This window comes from Oncorhynchus kisutch, linkage group LG17 (genome assembly GCF_002021735.2).
Source record: "Oncorhynchus kisutch isolate 150728-3 linkage group LG17, Okis_V2, whole genome shotgun sequence".
NCBI classification, from domain to species: domain Eukaryota; kingdom Metazoa; phylum Chordata; class Actinopteri; order Salmoniformes; family Salmonidae; genus Oncorhynchus; species Oncorhynchus kisutch.
The window spans coordinates 23125248-23143480 of record NC_034190.2 but is presented as its reverse complement, the minus strand read 5'-3'; the positions used below and the strand labels follow the sequence as shown (position 1 = coordinate 23143480).

General features: G+C 44.5%; 2 protein-coding genes across 15 annotated transcripts in view; both read right to left on the bottom strand.

The window, feature by feature from the left end:
* Window positions 1–23: 23 nt before the first annotated feature.
* On the bottom strand, window positions 24–14197 carry LOC109907353 (large proline-rich protein BAG6). 13 transcript variants are annotated; one of them, XM_020505266.2, is made up of 24 exons: window positions 13662–13766; window positions 13435–13524; window positions 13156–13273; window positions 11253–11464; window positions 9093–9146; window positions 8875–8997; window positions 8606–8784; window positions 8396–8516; window positions 7332–7532; window positions 6963–7185; window positions 6657–6716; window positions 6238–6500; window positions 6042–6135; window positions 5595–5875; window positions 5106–5355; window positions 4601–4770; window positions 4360–4413; window positions 4185–4287; window positions 3907–4031; window positions 3453–3641; window positions 3043–3249; window positions 2628–2732; window positions 2243–2389; window positions 24–2033 (listed from the first exon to the last, which is right to left on the bottom strand). In XM_020505266.2, the coding sequence occupies exons 2-24, from the start codon at window positions 13513–13515 to the stop codon at window positions 1935–1937; spliced, it is 3459 nt and encodes a 1152-aa protein (XP_020360855.1). In that variant the 5' UTR covers window positions 13516–13524; window positions 13662–13766; the 3' UTR covers window positions 24–1934. The 13 variants fall into 13 exon arrangements, with proteins under 13 accessions (XP_020360855.1, XP_031649233.1, XP_031649236.1 ...); XM_031793376.1 differs by lacking the exon at window positions 13662–13766 and adding an exon at window positions 13821–14195 and having other exon boundaries at window positions 1418–2033; window positions 5595–5863; XM_031793378.1 differs by having other exon boundaries at window positions 1418–2033; window positions 5595–5863; window positions 13435–13521; window positions 13662–13886.
* Window positions 14198–14816: 619 nt separating this feature from the next.
* Window positions 14817–18233, bottom strand: part of lpcat1 (lysophosphatidylcholine acyltransferase 1) — a 44169-nt gene continuing 40752 nt past the window's right edge. For both annotated transcript variants that reach the window (XR_004203565.1, XM_031793369.1), the window contains 4 exons: window positions 17365–17515; window positions 17153–17251; window positions 16841–16982; window positions 14817–16543 (listed from right to left, as the gene is read on the bottom strand). Coding sequence is in view for 1 of the 2 variants with exons in the window: in XM_031793369.1 (XP_031649229.1) it covers window positions 16365–16543; window positions 16841–16982; window positions 17153–17251; window positions 17365–17515 (571 nt within the window). In the remaining variant the exon portion in view is untranslated. The remainder of the gene's footprint in view (window positions 16544–16840; window positions 16983–17152; window positions 17252–17364; window positions 17516–18233) is intronic.

Below are 18233 nucleotides of genomic sequence, written 5' to 3'. Positions count from 1 at the left end.
ATTCATTAATGAAATCATTCATGAACTGGGCACACGTCACTGGTTTCCTTTGAATAGTTTTCGTTGATGTAACAGTTGGCACACAGCCCAAGGAACCCCGTATTGAGGCAAGACCACATTTTATATAGCCAGTTGGCCTAACAGACCATATGATCTCTGTACCGTCATTGAATAGGTTGCTTTATGCCATATGAATGCATGATGTCCGTCTGTCCCTGTATGAACTTCATGTCAATCTCATTGAGATTGAACTTTCACAAACAACCCCATCCTACCCTGGTTAAACTGCTATGGTCCTTCCGTGTTGATTGCTAACTGGCTGCGAGGGACCTGACCTCAGCACAGTTGCATGACAGGACTCTGGATTCAGGTTTCTAAAAATGTGAATTTGTCAGTTCGGTACTGACACCATTTTCTGATGGAAAACAAGTGGCACCTGAACACTTGATTGGAATGACAGTTTACTTTCAGTTGAATGGTTAAATAGAAAAGGAATCATTGTAGAATAGAGTATCTGTACATGTTAATGCAACTCAGTCTTCCATCATTGTTACAGTATGCTTCACTCAACTAGGTGACAGCATGCCACGTTAGCTCTAGCACTACCATTAATACTCTAACATTTACTTGAAGGGGGCATACAACCTGTTGAATGATACTTGTAAAGGTGTTATGACCCCTTTCAAGTAGTGTTATGACTTCAGAATTTTTTTTTGATTTAATGCAATCGTTCTTATCTAGTGCAGTGTTGCTACTTTAGGATTTAACCCACAGCTGGTGTGAAACCTGGCTGTCTGTATGTGAATAAAACAAACCACTGATGTGTACCTCCTGCTGTCCTTGACTGATTCCTGTATCATCCTACCAAATAGTAGCACCTTAACACTGCCAGACAAATGCAATCTTATTTAGATATCAGAAAGATAAGCATTTCAGAAAGATCCAAATGGTCAGTCAGTGAAACAGGATTTTTTTTAAACGACTAAGTGTGGCTTGTCGAGGAATTTCCTATAGCATTTCTACATTCAGACTAAATGTTTATTTCAAAGCAACGTTCAAGTTATAGAGCAGTCAACTTTTTACAACAGTCAGGTTCTAGAAATAAATCACCTAGAAAGAAATACAACGGCATATAACAAGGTTTCTCTTTATCATGGTCCTGATTATGGCAGTTATGACGGCTAAACAACCATTGAGCTCCGTAGTCACACTTAAAACAGCTAGATTACAATCACCCTTAACATCCAAACCTCTAACATCCTATTTTGAAAGTAAATAGGTAATCATATAGCCTGGTTACACCAGACTGAATACTCACCATTGTTTTACATAAGCACAGTTGTCTGGTTTAAACAGGCTAGTGCTTCTTTCACCTCTAGTGGGGATACTGAGCTAAACACAAAAAAACAAAAGCCAATGGAAGGTTGCTACTTTATTAACTTACCAAGAAATAGCTGTTGCATTATCACATTCTTAATACAATGTACAATTTGCGCTCATTTACAAGTTAAAGCCTCATAAGGCCAACAGGACATACAGATGACAACCAATTAGGAATGAGTTTGTTGAAATGGGGAAGATAGCACACAGATGACAGCCAGGTTGTAAAGCTCTTCTCGGTTTTCAGTGAGTGGCATTTTCCGTGGCAGCCCAATGAGAAAGCAGGGTCTTAGCAAGTCATGTTTGTGTTCTTAGCTCTTTGTCCTTCATTGGATATGAGACCTGCAGGGAATGTTGCAGAATGGAGTCTGGGGCACATTACATGTTGAAGACAGAAATGTCCCAAATCAAGCTGACATGATGAACACACCCCTGGATACATCACATGGTTGTGAGTGATTATTGACAGGTGTGGTAACAGATTAGAAGTCATCCAGGAAAAAAAAACTGATTGGCCAGATGGAGTTGTTGACAAGCCTGAGGACCAATAAGATTTAAGAGTCATCTAGAGAGAAGGCCCGGTGTGTGTTGGGGAAACACTGGGAGCTGAAGTCTTGGTCACCCCTCACTCTCTCTTTGATGTCACTCCTCACCTGAGACAAACACGAGTCAAGGTTAGGGCCTGTTAGTCTGACGTTGACACTTCCAAGTCTCGTTCACCCTGCTGTTTCAGAGTGAACATGAACCAGAAAGAGGTTTGGGCTCAGTTTTACTTTTTAAACTTTTGACTTTTCCTTACAAATGTATGTTTGATTGGCTTAGGGATGACACCCTCTAGAAAGCAACACTGGCCATAGTTTACCTGTTCTTGGTAGGCATCCTGCAGCTCTGGCTCCTCTAGCTCCCCCTGGAGGCTATCTGGGCTAGTGACAGGTATGGCTCCTGCAGCCCGGGCAGCCCGGCTCACTGCCACAGACAGGGACAGTTGAGGGCCCTCACCCTGGTGAGTCTGGGTGAGGGGGATAACAGGTCAACACTAACCAGAGGTGTTCAGTCGGTATGAAATGGGACTTTTTAAACTAGAAGTATTACCTCATCTTAAATAAATGAGAAAAGCACATTTGTATTTGATGTTACGCTCACTTGCTTTAGAGATCAGTCAGAATAACCAGGAAAGTTCAGACATTTGCTGCAAGAATGTACCATGAGCAGTCTTAAGCACAGTGACAGTAATGACACACACTCACCTTCCTCCTCTTGGCAGGCATCCCATGGTGGTATGCGTCAGACAGAGGGGGCTGAGTTATCTTCCTCTGGGACAGCATGTCATGTCTGATGATAGGAACCCACTCCTGATGAACACGAACAAACACAGGTTAAAGAGGTGGGCCTGTAACCGTTTAGTCACACATTCAAATACTACATCTGCTGGGATTCTAGGCACCCTAAATGCCATCTCTTGACTTTGTGGAACTTAACCCTAAACCAGCCATTTCCAAACTCGGTCCAGGTTTCCCCAAGCTGATTCAAATAACCAAAGGTTGAGTTGATTATTTGAATCAGCTGTGTCGTGTTAGGGGGAGGAAAAAAAAGCCACCCTTGGGATCCCCAGAACAGAGTTTAAGGAAACGCTGCCCTAAACAGTAAAGCATAGCCCCTTACAGGGGGCACTGCAGCTGCCCAGGGCTCCACATCTCCTACAGACTCCTCCCTTCCTCTTGCCGCCATGGCAACGGCTCTTCCGATCTCCCCTGATGATGCTCTCTGCGAGGGGGTGGTCACCTCGGGGGACGCTCCAACTTCCTGTCTGTCCCCTGATGAAACCATGGCCTCCCCTGCTGTGGTGGCTGGGGACAGACCTTCAGCCATCTAGTGATATGGAGAGAGAGAGAGAGAAGGTTAGCTGTACTGTATGAAGACTAACGTGTCCTCAAAGCTGTGAACTTCCTTGCTGATGTCATGGAATTACCAGATCTTTTTCTAGGTGTGCCCAAGCATGCAGTGTCCTTATAAGCCTCAGATAACACCACCTGGCTAGACTAACCTATGTACCTCCATACACAATCACTCACCACCATGTTCTGTGTGCTTGTCTGCTGTCCAGCCTGTGCCTCAGGCTCTGCTCTCCGTGTGTGGATGACATAGTGCTGGATGTGGTCCTCAGTGACTGGGTTGTGCTCCAGGATGACGTGGAGTCTCATGGTCAATATACTAGTCAGCCAGTTGACCAGGCTGGGGTTGACCTCTGCTGACATCCTCCTCTGTGGACAGAGAGAAAACATATAGCTCTATACCATCCACACCAAACAGGACTCAAACCACAACCTAAACTACCAGATACAATGGGATTCATTGACTAGTTAAGCAACTAGCTTGTACAGTAAGAAGAAGAAAAGTACTCACTACTGAAAGTCGCTCTGGATAAGAGCGTCTGCTAAATGACAATGTAAATGTAGTGAAACGGCTATGGTCCTGAGGACCGGTGGGGGAAACACTAAAGTCCATCAAATAATAGAGTGTACTAACGATGTGGTGATTGAAGACTTGGGTGAGAGCTCCCTGTTCCCCTCGGAGACAGTAAAGGTTGAGAGCCAGACACTCAAACAGACCCTGGGTGCAGAGCAGCAGCAGGCGGTGGCCAAACGTGTGGTCTGCAGAGAGGTAGAAACAAACACACCAGATGTAGTCATGTTGCTGTTCGGTACTAGAGGAGGAGTCAGTATTCCGGTGAACCAGTTTGGTAACAATGCGTAGGACCTAGTATAGCTAAGCTCTATTTTACCTAAGGGGTTTGCGTGTTTTACCTGTGCAGCGTAGGATATGCGTGGCCATGCAGGTGAACTGCTGTCTAAGGAAAGCAATGTTGGTTTGAATGATGTCCACTCCCTCTCTCACTGTCACTGTGGCCTGAGGGAGACCGGGGTACAGTATTATTACAGCATTCAACATAGTGACAAATTGAGAGTGAGTGAGTCTTACAAAGCTCTCTGTTATGTACTCCTCCAGGCCATTGATGAGGTCCTCAGATGCTGCCTGCAAAGACAAGGTAGTTTGTTTCTAAACATCAAGCAGATTGATCAAATAAAGAACAGACCCTTTGAGGTGAAATGGCACAAACGTTGGTCTTAATTAAAGTTCACTGCTAATGCAGAGAAGACTGGCAACTTCATGCCATGATTCTCAACAAAACTGCAGGTGGCAGTAGAGCAGAGTTACTCACGTTGATATTGGCATCAGTAGGCTCTGGACCCTGCAGGTAGTGCTGGTTGAAGAAGTCAGTGAGCTGGGACTGGATCCGGCTGATTGGCTGGGCGTTACCGTGGAGTAACAACACCATGTCCACCATGGAGAAACTGTGACCCACCAGAGACAACAGGTCCCCGAAGAACCCTGCAGGTCAAAGAACAAGTTCAGAAAAAACTTATTTCCCCTTTCCCCAAATAGGCCATCACAGGTGACAAGGCACACCATCAGGTCAGGTGTAGATTGATAAATGTTTAGCTTTCTTACATGTATATTCTAGTCATTTGGCAGCCTCTTTTGACCAGAGACACTTACAATAAAAGTATTCAACTTAAGTAGGTAAGACGACCACATATCCCAGTCATTAGAAGTAAAACCATGGAAATAGACACAATCGTTTCTGTGCTAGCAGTATGTGTACGAGTGAAAGACCAGTACAACAGTCAAGTGTTAAAAGGTTTTTCCTTTCGTCAGTGACTTACCGACTGCATCCCCAGATCCAGGTGTGAAGAGGTTGGTGGTCTGAGACAGTCTCTGGATGAACTGAGCGATGCTCTCCCCGTTCCCCTGCGGAGCCCCCATCATGGTGGAGAGGACCCCCTGGACAATACCTGTAAACAGCTCCGGGCTCAGGGAGGGGTCCCCTACACCCCCAGGGGCCACCTGAGGGGGGGCAGGGGTGCCTTGGCCAGGGGGAGGCTCCTGGCCAGGTGAGGTTGTGGGTCGGTTAGCCTAGAAATGGGAGAGGAACTGCTGGGTAACACTGCAGTCATCTAGTTGTCTGGAGTTTACTTACACCTAATAATTAGCTAATTACAACTACTTCAACTTCTGCTAATTGACATTTCAACTTCCACTAATTATGACTACTTTAACTTCATTACAGCGTAATTACCTAAGAGTTACTTTTCAGTCAAAAGGATTATTAGAGTTCAAGAAGGTACCAATAGGGTTCAATAATTTAATCTCACCTGGGTGAATTCTGACATGCCATGGAAGAACCCTGGGACTCCAGGTACGGTCACAGTAATTTGTGGGTTAGCTCCAGAACCAGGGGCTCCTGGCCCGCCTGAACCACCCAGAAGGGAGCCCAGGAGCTGGGCTAGGTTGGCCTCGGCAACCCCCTCCGATGGCTGGCCCACAGAGGTGGTGGTCTGGCCAGAGGTGGTCTCCCCAGAGGGCAGGGGAGGGACTGGGTTGGAGGAGGTGGATAAAGAGGAGCTGGTGGATGTCTGGTCACCTGAAAGAAAGACTTGTGATTCACTGTTAATTTTCACAAAACAGAAATGTGTATTTTCTAACATGGCAAATCTGTAGAAAGAATCTGAATATACCATGCAAAAATCACAGTGATGTCACTAAACACTACAAAATAAAACCCATCATTCACCCAATACAATATTCAACCAATCACTCACCCTGGTGTCCAGGCATCTGTTGTCCAGGCATCAGGAGCTGTCCAACCAGACCACTGATCATCTGACTTACGGGAGAGTGAGCCGGAGGTGTGCCCTGGAAGAAGAGATCAGTTGAATGAGCGTGTAAGAGCAGGGCTGCACACCCAGACCAAAGTCCTTCTACAGACTTCTCCATGTCTGCATCTTCTTGCCTCACCTGTAGGTTGTGTTGTCCACCAGTAGAGGGTACTGAAGCCCCGAGGTTGATGACCACAGGCTGGGGGATGTGGGGGGAGGAGGAGGGGTGTGTAACCACCACCCTGGCCCCAGGGGGCAGAAGGCTGTGAGGGGCAGAGGGTTCAGAGCTGGAGGTGGTCCCGGGGACACCTACTCCTGGTTGCCCGGTCTGCTGAGAGATCTGGTGGACGATGACCTGCATGAACTCTGGAGGAAGGTCTGGGATGTGGACCGGAGTGGCACCTTCAGATTGAGAGAGCACAGAAATAAGTACTTGATTAAACAGTCAGCAACATCCCAGGGACTGGTGGTTCAGAGACTGTGGTATAAGAGTCATTTAAGGCTGTCTGGTATATATACTACCATAGTGAATATAATGTAGGGGTCAAGAGCACTCACCAGACTGTCCAGTACCAATAGGGATCTGTTGTCCTTGGACCTGAGGGCTGCTGCCAGAATCTAATGGAGAGCCAACCAGGGAGAAAACATTAGCTTACAACTCTGAATATACATACTGGGTATGCAAGCTATTGCGCCGTTCCAGGCTTGCGCTAACACAACTTTAAGGTTTCCTATAGGAGATCAACAATGACTTCTGTCTCTCTCAGTTTGAATACCTAATGTATTGATAATTTGGTACGCATGAGAAAGTTAGGGCATGACAACTCACCAAGCACAACAGAAAATAAAAATGTCCCCTCTCACCATCCAGGTTCATCTGCATCATTATCACAGGCTCCATGGTCTGGTGGGTGATTCTGATCACATGCGGAGCCCCCTGGCCCTGACCTGGCTGCTGATTGGCGGAGTTGGGCTGTGGAGGGAGGGCCTGGCTCTCTGGTGGGCCAGGGGCCTGAGAAGGTTGGGCTAGGCCCTCAGCTGCCTGCCTCCCATTGGATGTCATAGTCACTGTGGTCCCCAGGTTTCTCTGAGGACAAGTCAATAATATAAATTTGCACCGGACCAACAGCTAAATGCTGGTAAAAAGTACAACGTTTAGTTAGTATTAGGCCCTGATACTGAAATACAAAAATTGCTGAGAGTATAAGTGGAAGAAACTCCACAGTGACCTACCGGGACATGGTGGGGCATACCACCTTGCAGCAGGACGGGGGAGCCGTAGTGGGACATGGGCCGAACCACGTGGAGGTGACGGGGGGAAGGAGTGGCCAGGTTACAACGCAGGTCGCTAAGGGCAATCAGAGTGTTGCCAAGGAGACGGAGAGCCTCCCCGACCAGGTTGAGAACGTGCTGGTCCTCCTCGCTCTCCTGGGTCTGACGAAAAAAGTAGTGTGGTAATTGATTCACATCTGTTTAGGGCTCCATTTTCCTCATGCAAAACACTGACTGACCTATTCAAAAATACTCACTATACTCTGCGGTGCAGTTTGATGCAACTTTTCTTCTGATCGACACCATTAAAGTTAACCGCCTAAGGTCGATGTCTGCACCCACGCTGAAATCTAATTAGCATAATACAAACATCCCCATAAAAATGTGTCAGTATAAACTAGAGATCAGATTGGCATTGGATGCATCTCAATCCATTGCATCCGCCAGTGTTGCACTTCCTCATCTGTAGTGAAAGAGCGAGAGTGGTGTTCGTCAGACCATAAGATATCACAAAATCACCTGTAGCATCCGAACGGTTTGGACTACAAAATCTATGGAAAGGCGACGCTCTCCGTTTTGCTCTCCAGCAAACAAGTTTCTTGGGACTCGTCAGAAGTCAGTACAGCCGATCTGCCAACTTCTGTCTGTAGCGTCCAAACAGTTTGGCCTACACACTAATATGAAATGTCAGCTGTTATGCTCTAGGATGCCCACAGGCCTCATCTGAAGGTCCCCCGGTACCAGTTGAAAATAATGAATGGAAGTATTTATGCAGACTTTTTGGCACTAAGCAGAAAAAAGAAAAGTGTCCTGATCTTTCTCATCTCTCAGATTTGTACACACATAGATTGTAATATTGTTGTATGGTGGTATTATACAATACAAAATGTAGATATGCCTTAATGTGTTTTGACCACAGGAAGAGTAGCTGCTGTCTTGGCAGCTATAAGGTTGAAGTAAAAAAATTATAAAAAAGTGATGTGTTGCAATAGCTAGTTGCTGGAAAATGGAACTGTAGTATTTACGTTGTTGATGTAGTCCGCTGAAGTGGCAGCTCCCAGGATGGAGTTAGTTCTCTCTATGAAGGGACCCAGCCTCTCCTCCACCCTCCTCACCTCTGACAAAACCTCCACCAGCTCCGCTGGGCTGGGGTGGGAGAGAGACAGCTGTGTTTTCAGGAGGCACAGAGAGCATTTTGATTGTAATTGAACTGGATTTTCCTTTTGAGCACTTACTTGGGCCCGGAGTGGGGTGGTCCCTCTGTCTGGGTGGAGGAGGTGGGAGGGGGAGGTGGTGGAGCAAGAGGGGTGTCCATAGGCTGTGCTGCTCCTTTAGTGGCAGCTGAGGAGGAAGATGAAGATGTGGACTGAGATGTCTCCGGCTCGGCTCGAGATGGCACGTCACTGGGCTGACCCTGCAAACAAGCATGTCTAAAAAGGTCAACTCACTGAAAATAGGTGTAGTATATCATAATAGCATGACATAGTCTGCGAGTTGTAACTACCTCCAGTCTGTGGAGCAGAGATTGGGTTTCTCTTAGCATGTTCTCAGCCAACTGCAGCCTCATCCTGGGCTCGCTCTGCACTGATTGGTCAACGTTGATATGCATATCTATTGAGCCATTGCGCTAGAAACAAGACATATCATGAACATACCTTAATAGTAATATTAGTAATCTATATGACAATAAAAATGGTAAAAAAGACTTAGTCCAGTGCTGACTCTGGTATTCCTTCCTGCTTCTCCCACTCCTGCCATCATCTGCTGCACTTGCATCTGCCAAGGAATTCAGTTATTAGTACTACGACACTTGATACATTCAAATCTAGACACTCAACTATTTCTAGAAATACATCAGGTACCCTTGAAAACTTTTGGATCAAAGACATTAGGTGCTTAATAGATTTATTCAAACAAATAAAGATTATCTAAAATTGTATTTCTCAAATGCTTCATAAACAGGTATAGACTGAGAAATGCTACCAGGTCTTTCTCAACAATGCAGTGTGAAAATAAACAAATGATAGAAAAATAGCAAGGAATAAATACACAATGACTAAGAATAACTTAGCAATATACACTGGGTACCAGTACCAAGTCGATAAGCAGGGGTACAAGGAATCTGAGTTAGATAGTGGCTTGTGAAAGTATTCACCCCCTTGGCATTTTTTCAAAAAAAAATTGCCCAACATGGAATTAAAATAGATTTTTGGGGGGGATTCGTATCATTTGATTTACACAACATGCCTACCACTTAAGATGCAAAATATTTGTGAAACAAAAACATACCCATTCACCCCCCCCAAAAGTCAACACTTTGTAGAGCCAACTTTTGCAGCATTTACAGCTGCAAGTGTCATGGAGCATGTCTCTATAAGCTTGGCACATCTAGCCACTGGGATTTTTGCCCATTCAAGGCAAAACTGCTCCAGCTCTTTCAGGTTGGATGGGTTCTGATGGTGTACAGCAATATTTAAGTCAGACCACAGATTCTCAATTGGATTGAGGTCTGGGCTTTGACTAGGCCATTCCAAGACATTTAAATGTTTCCCCTTAAACCACTCGAGTGTTGCTTTAGCAGTATGCTTAGGGTCCTTGTCCTGCTGGAAGGTGAACCTCCATCCCAGTCTCAAATCTCTGGAAGACCAAAACAGGTTTCCCTCAAGAATTTCCCTGTATTTGGTGCCATTCATCATTCCTTCAATTCTGACCAGGTTCCCAGTCCCTGCCGATGGAAAACATCAACACAGCATGATGCTGCCACCACCATGCTTAACTGTGGGGATGGTGTTGCCTTTGCGCCAGAAAAAGCATTTTCCTTGGTGGCCAAAAAGCAATATTTTAGTCTCATCTGAGTACTTTCTTCCATATGTTTGGGGGAGTCTCCCACACGACTTTTGGCAAACACCAAACTTGTTTGCAGATTTTTTTCCTTTAAGCAATGTCTTTTTTCTGGACACTCTTCTGTAAAGCCCAGCTCTGTAGAGTATGGCTTAGTGGTCCTACGGACAAATACTCCAATCTCTGCAGTGGAGCTTTGCAGCTCCTTCAGGATTATCTTTGGTCTGTTGCCTCTCTTATTAATGCCCTCCTTGCCTGGTCCATGATTTTTGGTGGGCAGCCCTCTTGACAGGTTTGTTGTGGTTCCAAATTATTTCAATTTTTTAATATTGGATTTAATGGTGCTCCGTGGGATATTTTTTAATATTCCAACCCTGATCTGTACTTCTCCACAACTTTGTCCCTGACCTGTTTGGAGAGCTCCATGCCACTTGCTTGGTGGTGCCCCTTGCTTAGTGGTGTTGCAGACTCTGGGGCCTTTCAGAACAGATATATATATATATATATATATAGATCATGTGACAGATGGCGCACTTCAACTAATTATGTGACTCCTGAAGGTAATTGGTTGCACCAGATCTTGTTTAGGGGCTTCAGAGCAAAGGGGGTGAATACATTTACACACACCACTTTCAGGTTTTTTTTTGTATTATTTTTGTTTTATAAACAAGTTTCCATTTCACCAATTGAAACTATTTTGTGCATGTCCATTACATTAAATTAAAATCCATTTAAATTACAGATTGTAATGCAACAAAATTGGAAAAATGCCAAGGGGGATGAATACTTTTGCAAGGCACTGTATGTGATGTACATATAGGTAGGGATAAAGTGACTAAGCAACAGGATAGATACAGTATCAGCAGTGTATGTGATTAGTTAAAAGAGTAATTGCAAAAAGGGTCAATGCAGTTAGTGAAATAGTTAACCAATAGCTACCCAGACTAACTACTTAGCAGTCTTATGGCAACAAGCTTTTCAGGGTCCTATTAATAAACGCTCTATGAAACAGCTGCACACCAACACACAACCTTGTCTCACCTGTATCTGCTGGGGGTTCATGATGTTGACGGGCAGGTTGAAGGTTCCCAGCATGACGTAGCTGTTCACGTTGCGGTCCTGGGAGCCTCCCTGGGAGGAGGAGGTGGCACCTCCCTCTGTTCCTCCTGATGACACTCTTCCTCGCCCGCCAGCAGATTGGGAGGTCTGAGGAGGAGCACGCTCCACTAGGTGGATCACCTTATCAGCTACATCTGAAAAGGAAGAGTGAAGGGAGTGAGAAGGAGCAGATGAGTGCAGGAAAGAATGAGAGTGGAGGAGAGAGGAGAACAGCAGGTCAGAGGATACTAGAACAAGGTGCTCTCACTTACAACACCACCAATATACCATTAATCATTTTAAAGGCAACATTTGTGAGATTCTGTAATCTCAATTGTTTTAAAACAGTGCAGAGACCATGTATGTAGTAAACTCAGCAAAAAAAGAACCTTCCCTTTTTCAGGATCCCGTCTTTCAAAGATAATTTGTAAATATCCAAATAACTTCACAGATCTTCATAAAGGGTTTAAAACACTGTTTCCCCATGCTTGTTCAATGAACCATAAACAATTCATGAATATGCTCCTGTGGAACGGTCGTTAAGACACTAACAGCTTAGACGGTAGGCAATTAAGGTTACAGTTATGAAAAGTTAGGACACTAAAGAGGCCTTTCTACTGACTCTGAAAAACTAAAGAAAGATGCCCAGGGTCCCTGCTCATCTGCGTGAATGTGCCTTAGGCATGCTGCAAGGAGGCATGAGGACTGCAGATGTGGCCGGGGCAATACATTTCGATGTCTGTACTGAGAGTCGCCTAAGACAGCGCTACAGGGAGACAGGACGGACAGCTGATCGTCCTCGCAGTGGCAGACCACGTGTAACACCTGCACAGGATTGGTACATCCGAACATCACACCTGCGGGACAGGTACAGGACGGCAACAACAACTGCCTGAGTTACACTAGGAACGCACAATCCCTCCATCAGTGCTAGGACTGTCCACAATAGGCTGAGAGGCTGGACTGAGGGCTTGTAGGCCTGTTGTAAGGCAGGTCCTCACCAGCAACGTCACCACCTATGGGCACAAACCCACCGTCGCTGGACAAGACAGGATTGGCAAAAAGTGCTCTTCACTGATGAGTCACAGTTGTGTCTCACCAGGGGTAATGGTCAGATTCGTGTTTCTCAAAGGAATGAGTGTTACACTGAGGCCTGTACTCTGGAGCGGGATCGATTTGGAGGTGGAGGGTCCGTCATGGTCTGGCGCAGTGTGTCACAGCATCATCGGACTGAGCTTGTCGTCATTGCAGGCAATCTCAACACTGTGCGTTAAAGGGAAGACATCCTCCTCCCTCCTGTGGTACCCTTCCTGCAGGCTCACCCTGACAGGAATGTATTGTGCGTGCTTTCCTGCAAGACCGGAATGTCCATGTTCTGCCATGGCCAGTGAAGAGCCCGGATCTCAATCCCATTAAGCACGTCTGGGACCTGTTGAATCGGAGGCTGAGGGCTAGAGCCATTACCCCCCAGAAATATCCAGAAACTTGCAGGTGCCTTGGCGGGAGAGTGGGGTAGCATATCACAGCAAGAACTGGCAAATCTGGTATAGTCCATGAGGAGATGCACTGCAGTACTTAATGCAGCTGGTGGCCACACCAGATACTGACTTAAATTTTGAGCCCCCCTTTGTTTAGGGACACATTGTTTATTTTCTGTTAGTCACATGTCTGTTGAAATGGTTCAGTTTGTCTCAGTTGTTGATACAAATTAATACAAAAATATTTACACGTTACGTTAGCTGAAATTAAAACGCAGTTGACAGTGAAAGGACACTTATTTTTTTACTGAGTTTACATTACTTACAGTCTCCATTGAATAGAATAGTTGCTGGCTTTTTTTACTCACTGTAGTCATTCAGCGTCCTCTCGTCCTGCAGCACTCTACCCTGGTAGATTAGTCTCTGCTTTTCCACTGGGATATCCACTGACGCAGATATGTGTTCTTTGAACCTCTTCAATGTCAACTAAAGGAGAAATAACAGGCTCAGTGCATCACTAGTACAGGGCTGAATAAATGCATGTCCCACTCATAAGTGTACAGCATAAAAGACAACAACGAAGTTACCTGGAATCCAAACGGATATACGCCGTTGGATTTCAGGCTAAAACAGAAGTCACAGCCTACCTCTCTCCGGACAGTGTAGCTCCTGCTCCGGGAGTCCAGGGTCTTCACTGTAACCTCTATGGTGCTTGCTGACTCCTCCATGTTTCTCTGCTAAGAGCACAGATAAATAGTCAGAAAATGTACTTTATCCTAAAATGTCCAGCCATGAAGACAACTGGGGTGTATTCATTGCAGAAACCGCTTAAGAAACAAATTGAAGCAAACGGAAAGGAGGGACCTAACGTTACCCGAATATGTCCAATAGAAACTTTCGTTTGAGTTTTCAGTTTGGAGTAAACGGTTTCTGTAGCAAAATGTTTTGCAACAGAAACGGTTTCATGATTACACCCCTGATGTTTATCCCATCACCTCTCGATTGGTAGTTAATAAATCGTTGAGTACAATACCTGTATTCTCACTTGAATCGAGGCTGTTATTAGCTTGCTAGCCAGCTAACTAATCTACATGTATTTAAATCAGGAAGCCAGCTGACGTTTATGTTTTATTTAACTAGGCAAGTCAGCTAAGAACAAATTCTTAATTACAATGACGGCCTATCCCGGACGACCCTGGGCCAATTAAGCGCCGCCCTATGGGACTGCCAATTATGACCGGATGTGAATCAGCCGTTAATCTCAATTATAATTGATTTTGTCTTCGTTCAACGTCATAGCACGGAAATACACTGTTGATGAAATTGAAATGGCGTTACATGAGCAATTATCTACTTTGTCAATTCAAATATTTACAGTTCATATTCCGTTGAATGGTTGCTAAAAAGTGCGACACCATCTAGTGCAAGGACCCATATGACGCACAAAATGGGGAGTGTCCATTATAAATGCCTGTTTGTTTTGGTACGAGTCTGTGTGCATAAGCATGTTCCCCATGCCAATAAAAGCCATTTGAATTGAGAGCGCGAACACAGCAATAACTGTAGACTCGACAACATATTGTACAAATTATCAATTTACAGTTGCATTTTAACATCAGTGTATCTAATGTACTTGAATATACACGCTCCCTCTTAACGCGCTCACTCTCTGGGCCTTGGGAATTAGATTTGGAGTGGTGTTCCCTTTAATTCATCCCGCTCTCTTTCCTCATCAGTTTGAGTTTAAACCGGTCTATTTTTAGCTGACGCCAAAATGGTGTGTTCATGGGCGCAATGTTAACCTATTACCTTCATGACAGAACGTTCAGACCTAGACCGTTGAGCACAAATCCCACAGACATTGCTTTCACCTTTCATGTGTTCTCTTATTGGTGCAGATATAAGGCAGTTGGCGAGGAGATAGGCTAATTGCCATAGGCGCAGAATAGCCACCATCAAATTAGAAATCAGCCGAATATCTATTTCAGGAGTAGAGCTCCTACTAGTGGAAATAAAAAAAACACTGCAGTTGTGGAAATGTCATGATTTAATTCTCAACATTGAAGGCATGGAGCACTGCATAGGTATTCATCATTTCCAATCCACTTTCTTACTAAATGAATACTCAAAAACATTCAAAGATTTATATACCACAAATGTACAACATACAAAAGGTGTCGCTTCAAAGCCAAACTGCAGAGAATTCAAAACAAAACCGGTGCAAAAAGGCAATAGATTGATTGCTTATCATAAAGGTCAGAACTGATCCCAGATCAGTTTCATGATTGCCGATGCTTAAATGGTTCATGTTAGAATTTCAGCAAGGTGAGCTGATCTTAGATCTTTGCCTAAGGGCAACTTACTTCCAGAGTGATATGAGAGGTAAAAAAAAATAAGAGGGAAACATCTTAACTGAATATTTTAACTGAGGCTATGTCCGAAATGCACCCTATTCCCTATATAGTGCACTGCTTTTGACCAGAGACAAATGTGCACTATATAGAGTATAGGGTGCCATTCCCAACTCTGGTACTCTGTTCATCGAATAAGAAAAGAGAAAACAACACATGTTCATCTGAAGCCCCCAGTCTTTATGCTTATGAAAATAAAGATACGTATGCTGTTAGATGCTTCACTTAAGCTCAAATAACATTAAAATAACACATGTTTTTTATGGTTTAAAAGGCAATAAGGAGCTCAATGTGAACGCGCAAGAGGCCCCTGGTTTAAAAAGAAGTTGAAGTTTGGTCCCATATTCATCCATTTTAACAGTTTAATGTCTTGTGAGTTGCTATGGTCTACGAGGCAGGGAGATGCTTAGTTGAAGAATAGTTTGAGTCTGGATGTTATCCCGTTTCAGCTTGATCCATTTAATCTCAGTCAATCTCGTTATGAAAGGCAGTGATTAAGCTGAGCTCAGTTTGGTGCTTAATCACCTGATAAAACTAATCTTAAAAATTAAAATCTTACTGGAGAGTGCACAGTAGTCATAATAACAGACATAGATAGTTTGATCAAAATTAAAGACAAATAAATACCTATACATAAGAAAAAAGTAAAACCCTTTTTACAATAAATAGCCAAAGTGTTTCTAAAAACTTCAGGTATGCAGTTTCTGTAACTCATGTTGGAAAGTTAGAAAGCATGAAGTCCTTGAAAACACTAGCAGACAAAACAAAGATGGAGTATTGGTGTGAGATGGTGTCCGGAGGAACGGATCGGCTCCACCCTCCCTCATATCCTCTCACTAACCAACTATCTCTATCCATCTCTCCATCCCTACCTCATCCTCCTCTACTCTCCTTCAGCATACCCAACCCTTCTCCACCACCATCTCTCCCTTTCAGTCTCAATATCCTCTATCCGTCTGATAGTTTCTTCCCTCTCTATCCACCCCTCCTTATCCCGAAATAAACTATCCCTCGCTCCTTCTCTCTGGTAGAACATACAGGCCACAACGACAGAGAAGATATAGTAACTGTAGAATATAGATTTGTTTGGTAGAGGTCCAGTCCTCCTCCTATCCCTCCTCCCTCCTTTCTGTCATAGGCAGTAGATGGATCCATTTGAGTGTCTCTCAGTCTTCTTTCTTCTTCTGTCCAGGGATGCTGCAGGTCGGCTCCTCTGTGTTGTAATGTTCCACACTGAACCCGTTGGTCAGCGGGACAGTGTGAGGGGTAGAGGGGGTTTCCCTGGAGGAGAGAAGGTACTCCTGAGCAAAGTCTGGGTGCTGCACCACAAACCGACAGAAGTCATCTACAGATGGATATAGAGAGGGACAAGCAGAGAGAGAGATTGTAATGGCAGGGTTGACCGTGATCCCGTTAGTTGGATTTCATTACATTTGACTCATTTAGCAGATGCCCTTAACACAGAGTGTGACTTACAGTGCATTCAGCTTATAGTAGTTAGGTGACACAACCACATATCACAATCATAGTTGGTAAAACCTTTTCTGCAAATAAGCAACTATCAGCAAAGTCAGTGCTGGTGATGAAAGACAAGTGCAAGTGTTAGCGCAAGAAGGGCAAGGGTGTTAGTGTGTGATATCACCATGTGTGATCTTCCCTGCGTCAAGTGTGTCGATTGCTGAGAACAACTCTGTAACGTCGACCTCTGCTACTCCCAACGCCGTTCTCAAAATGGACCCCAGCTCTTTTTCCACGATCGCCCTGTCCTCCTTCGCCTCGTACATCTGACCGGGGTCAGGACATAGGACAGTTATAATGCTTTAGAGCAGACAGTTATTTCATAACGCTTTATAGTAACAGGCATGGGGCTATTATAGTATCTAGTAATAGCAGTCATAGGGCTCTTATAGTGTTTCATAGGAACTGTTATAATGCTTCATTGTCTTTCACTCACTCCAAAGGCGAGCCTGAGGGTGTCCATGGCTTTAGAGGGTTGACACACCACAGACAGGGCTATCACATACTCCCTGACATCTATTTGGCCATCTCCATGCTTCAGAAAGAGAAAGATATTTATTTCTAAAAATTTTGATTGCATGAATAAAAGTAGTGTGTGTGGGATACTACTGGTATGTGAGTTGTGTGTGGTGTGTATTAGATACCTACCTGGTTAAAAAGGCTGTGTAACTCTGTGAGCATGTCCGTCACAGGTAGATCGAGGTACTGAGCAAAGTCCTCCAATCCCAGTCTGTATCCCCAAATGTTCCTGGCTCTGCTAGCCTGCTGCAAGACTGTATCTGTAGTCCCTGTTCTCAACCTGCACATAGAGAACACTTGGTTAAGAACTACATTTCCCACTACTGTCCAGGGGTGTGGCTAGAAGCTAATGAAGTGGTATTTAAAGTTGAGGTCACAACAGGGGAATTGCAATGGGGGTCGCAAAATAACACTATACACACACACACACACACACACACACACACACACACACAGTATATACACACACTGAACAAAAATATAAAAACAACATGGAACAATTGCAAAGACTTTACTGAGTTACAGTTCATTTAAGGAAATCAGTCAATTGAAATAAAATAATTAGGCCTTAATCTATGGATTTCACAACTGGGAATACAGATAGAGGCATGGATCAGAAAACCAGTCAGTATCTGGTGTGACCACCATTTGCCTCATGCAGCACGACATCTCCTTCACATAGAGATGATCAGGCTGTTGATTGTGGCCTGAGGAATGTTGTCCCACTCCTCTTCAATGGCTGTGCGAAGTTGCTGGATATTGGCGGGGAACTGGAACACACAGTTGTAAAAGTCGATTCAGAACATCCCAAACATGCTCAATGGGTGACATGTCTGCTGAGTTTGCAGGCCATGGAAGAACTTGGACTTTTTCAGCTTCCAGGAATTGTGTACAGATGCTTGCAACATGGGGCCGTGAATTATCACTCAAACATGAGGTGATAGCGGCAGACTGGCACGACTGCATTCAAATTGCCATCGATAAAATGCAATTGTGTT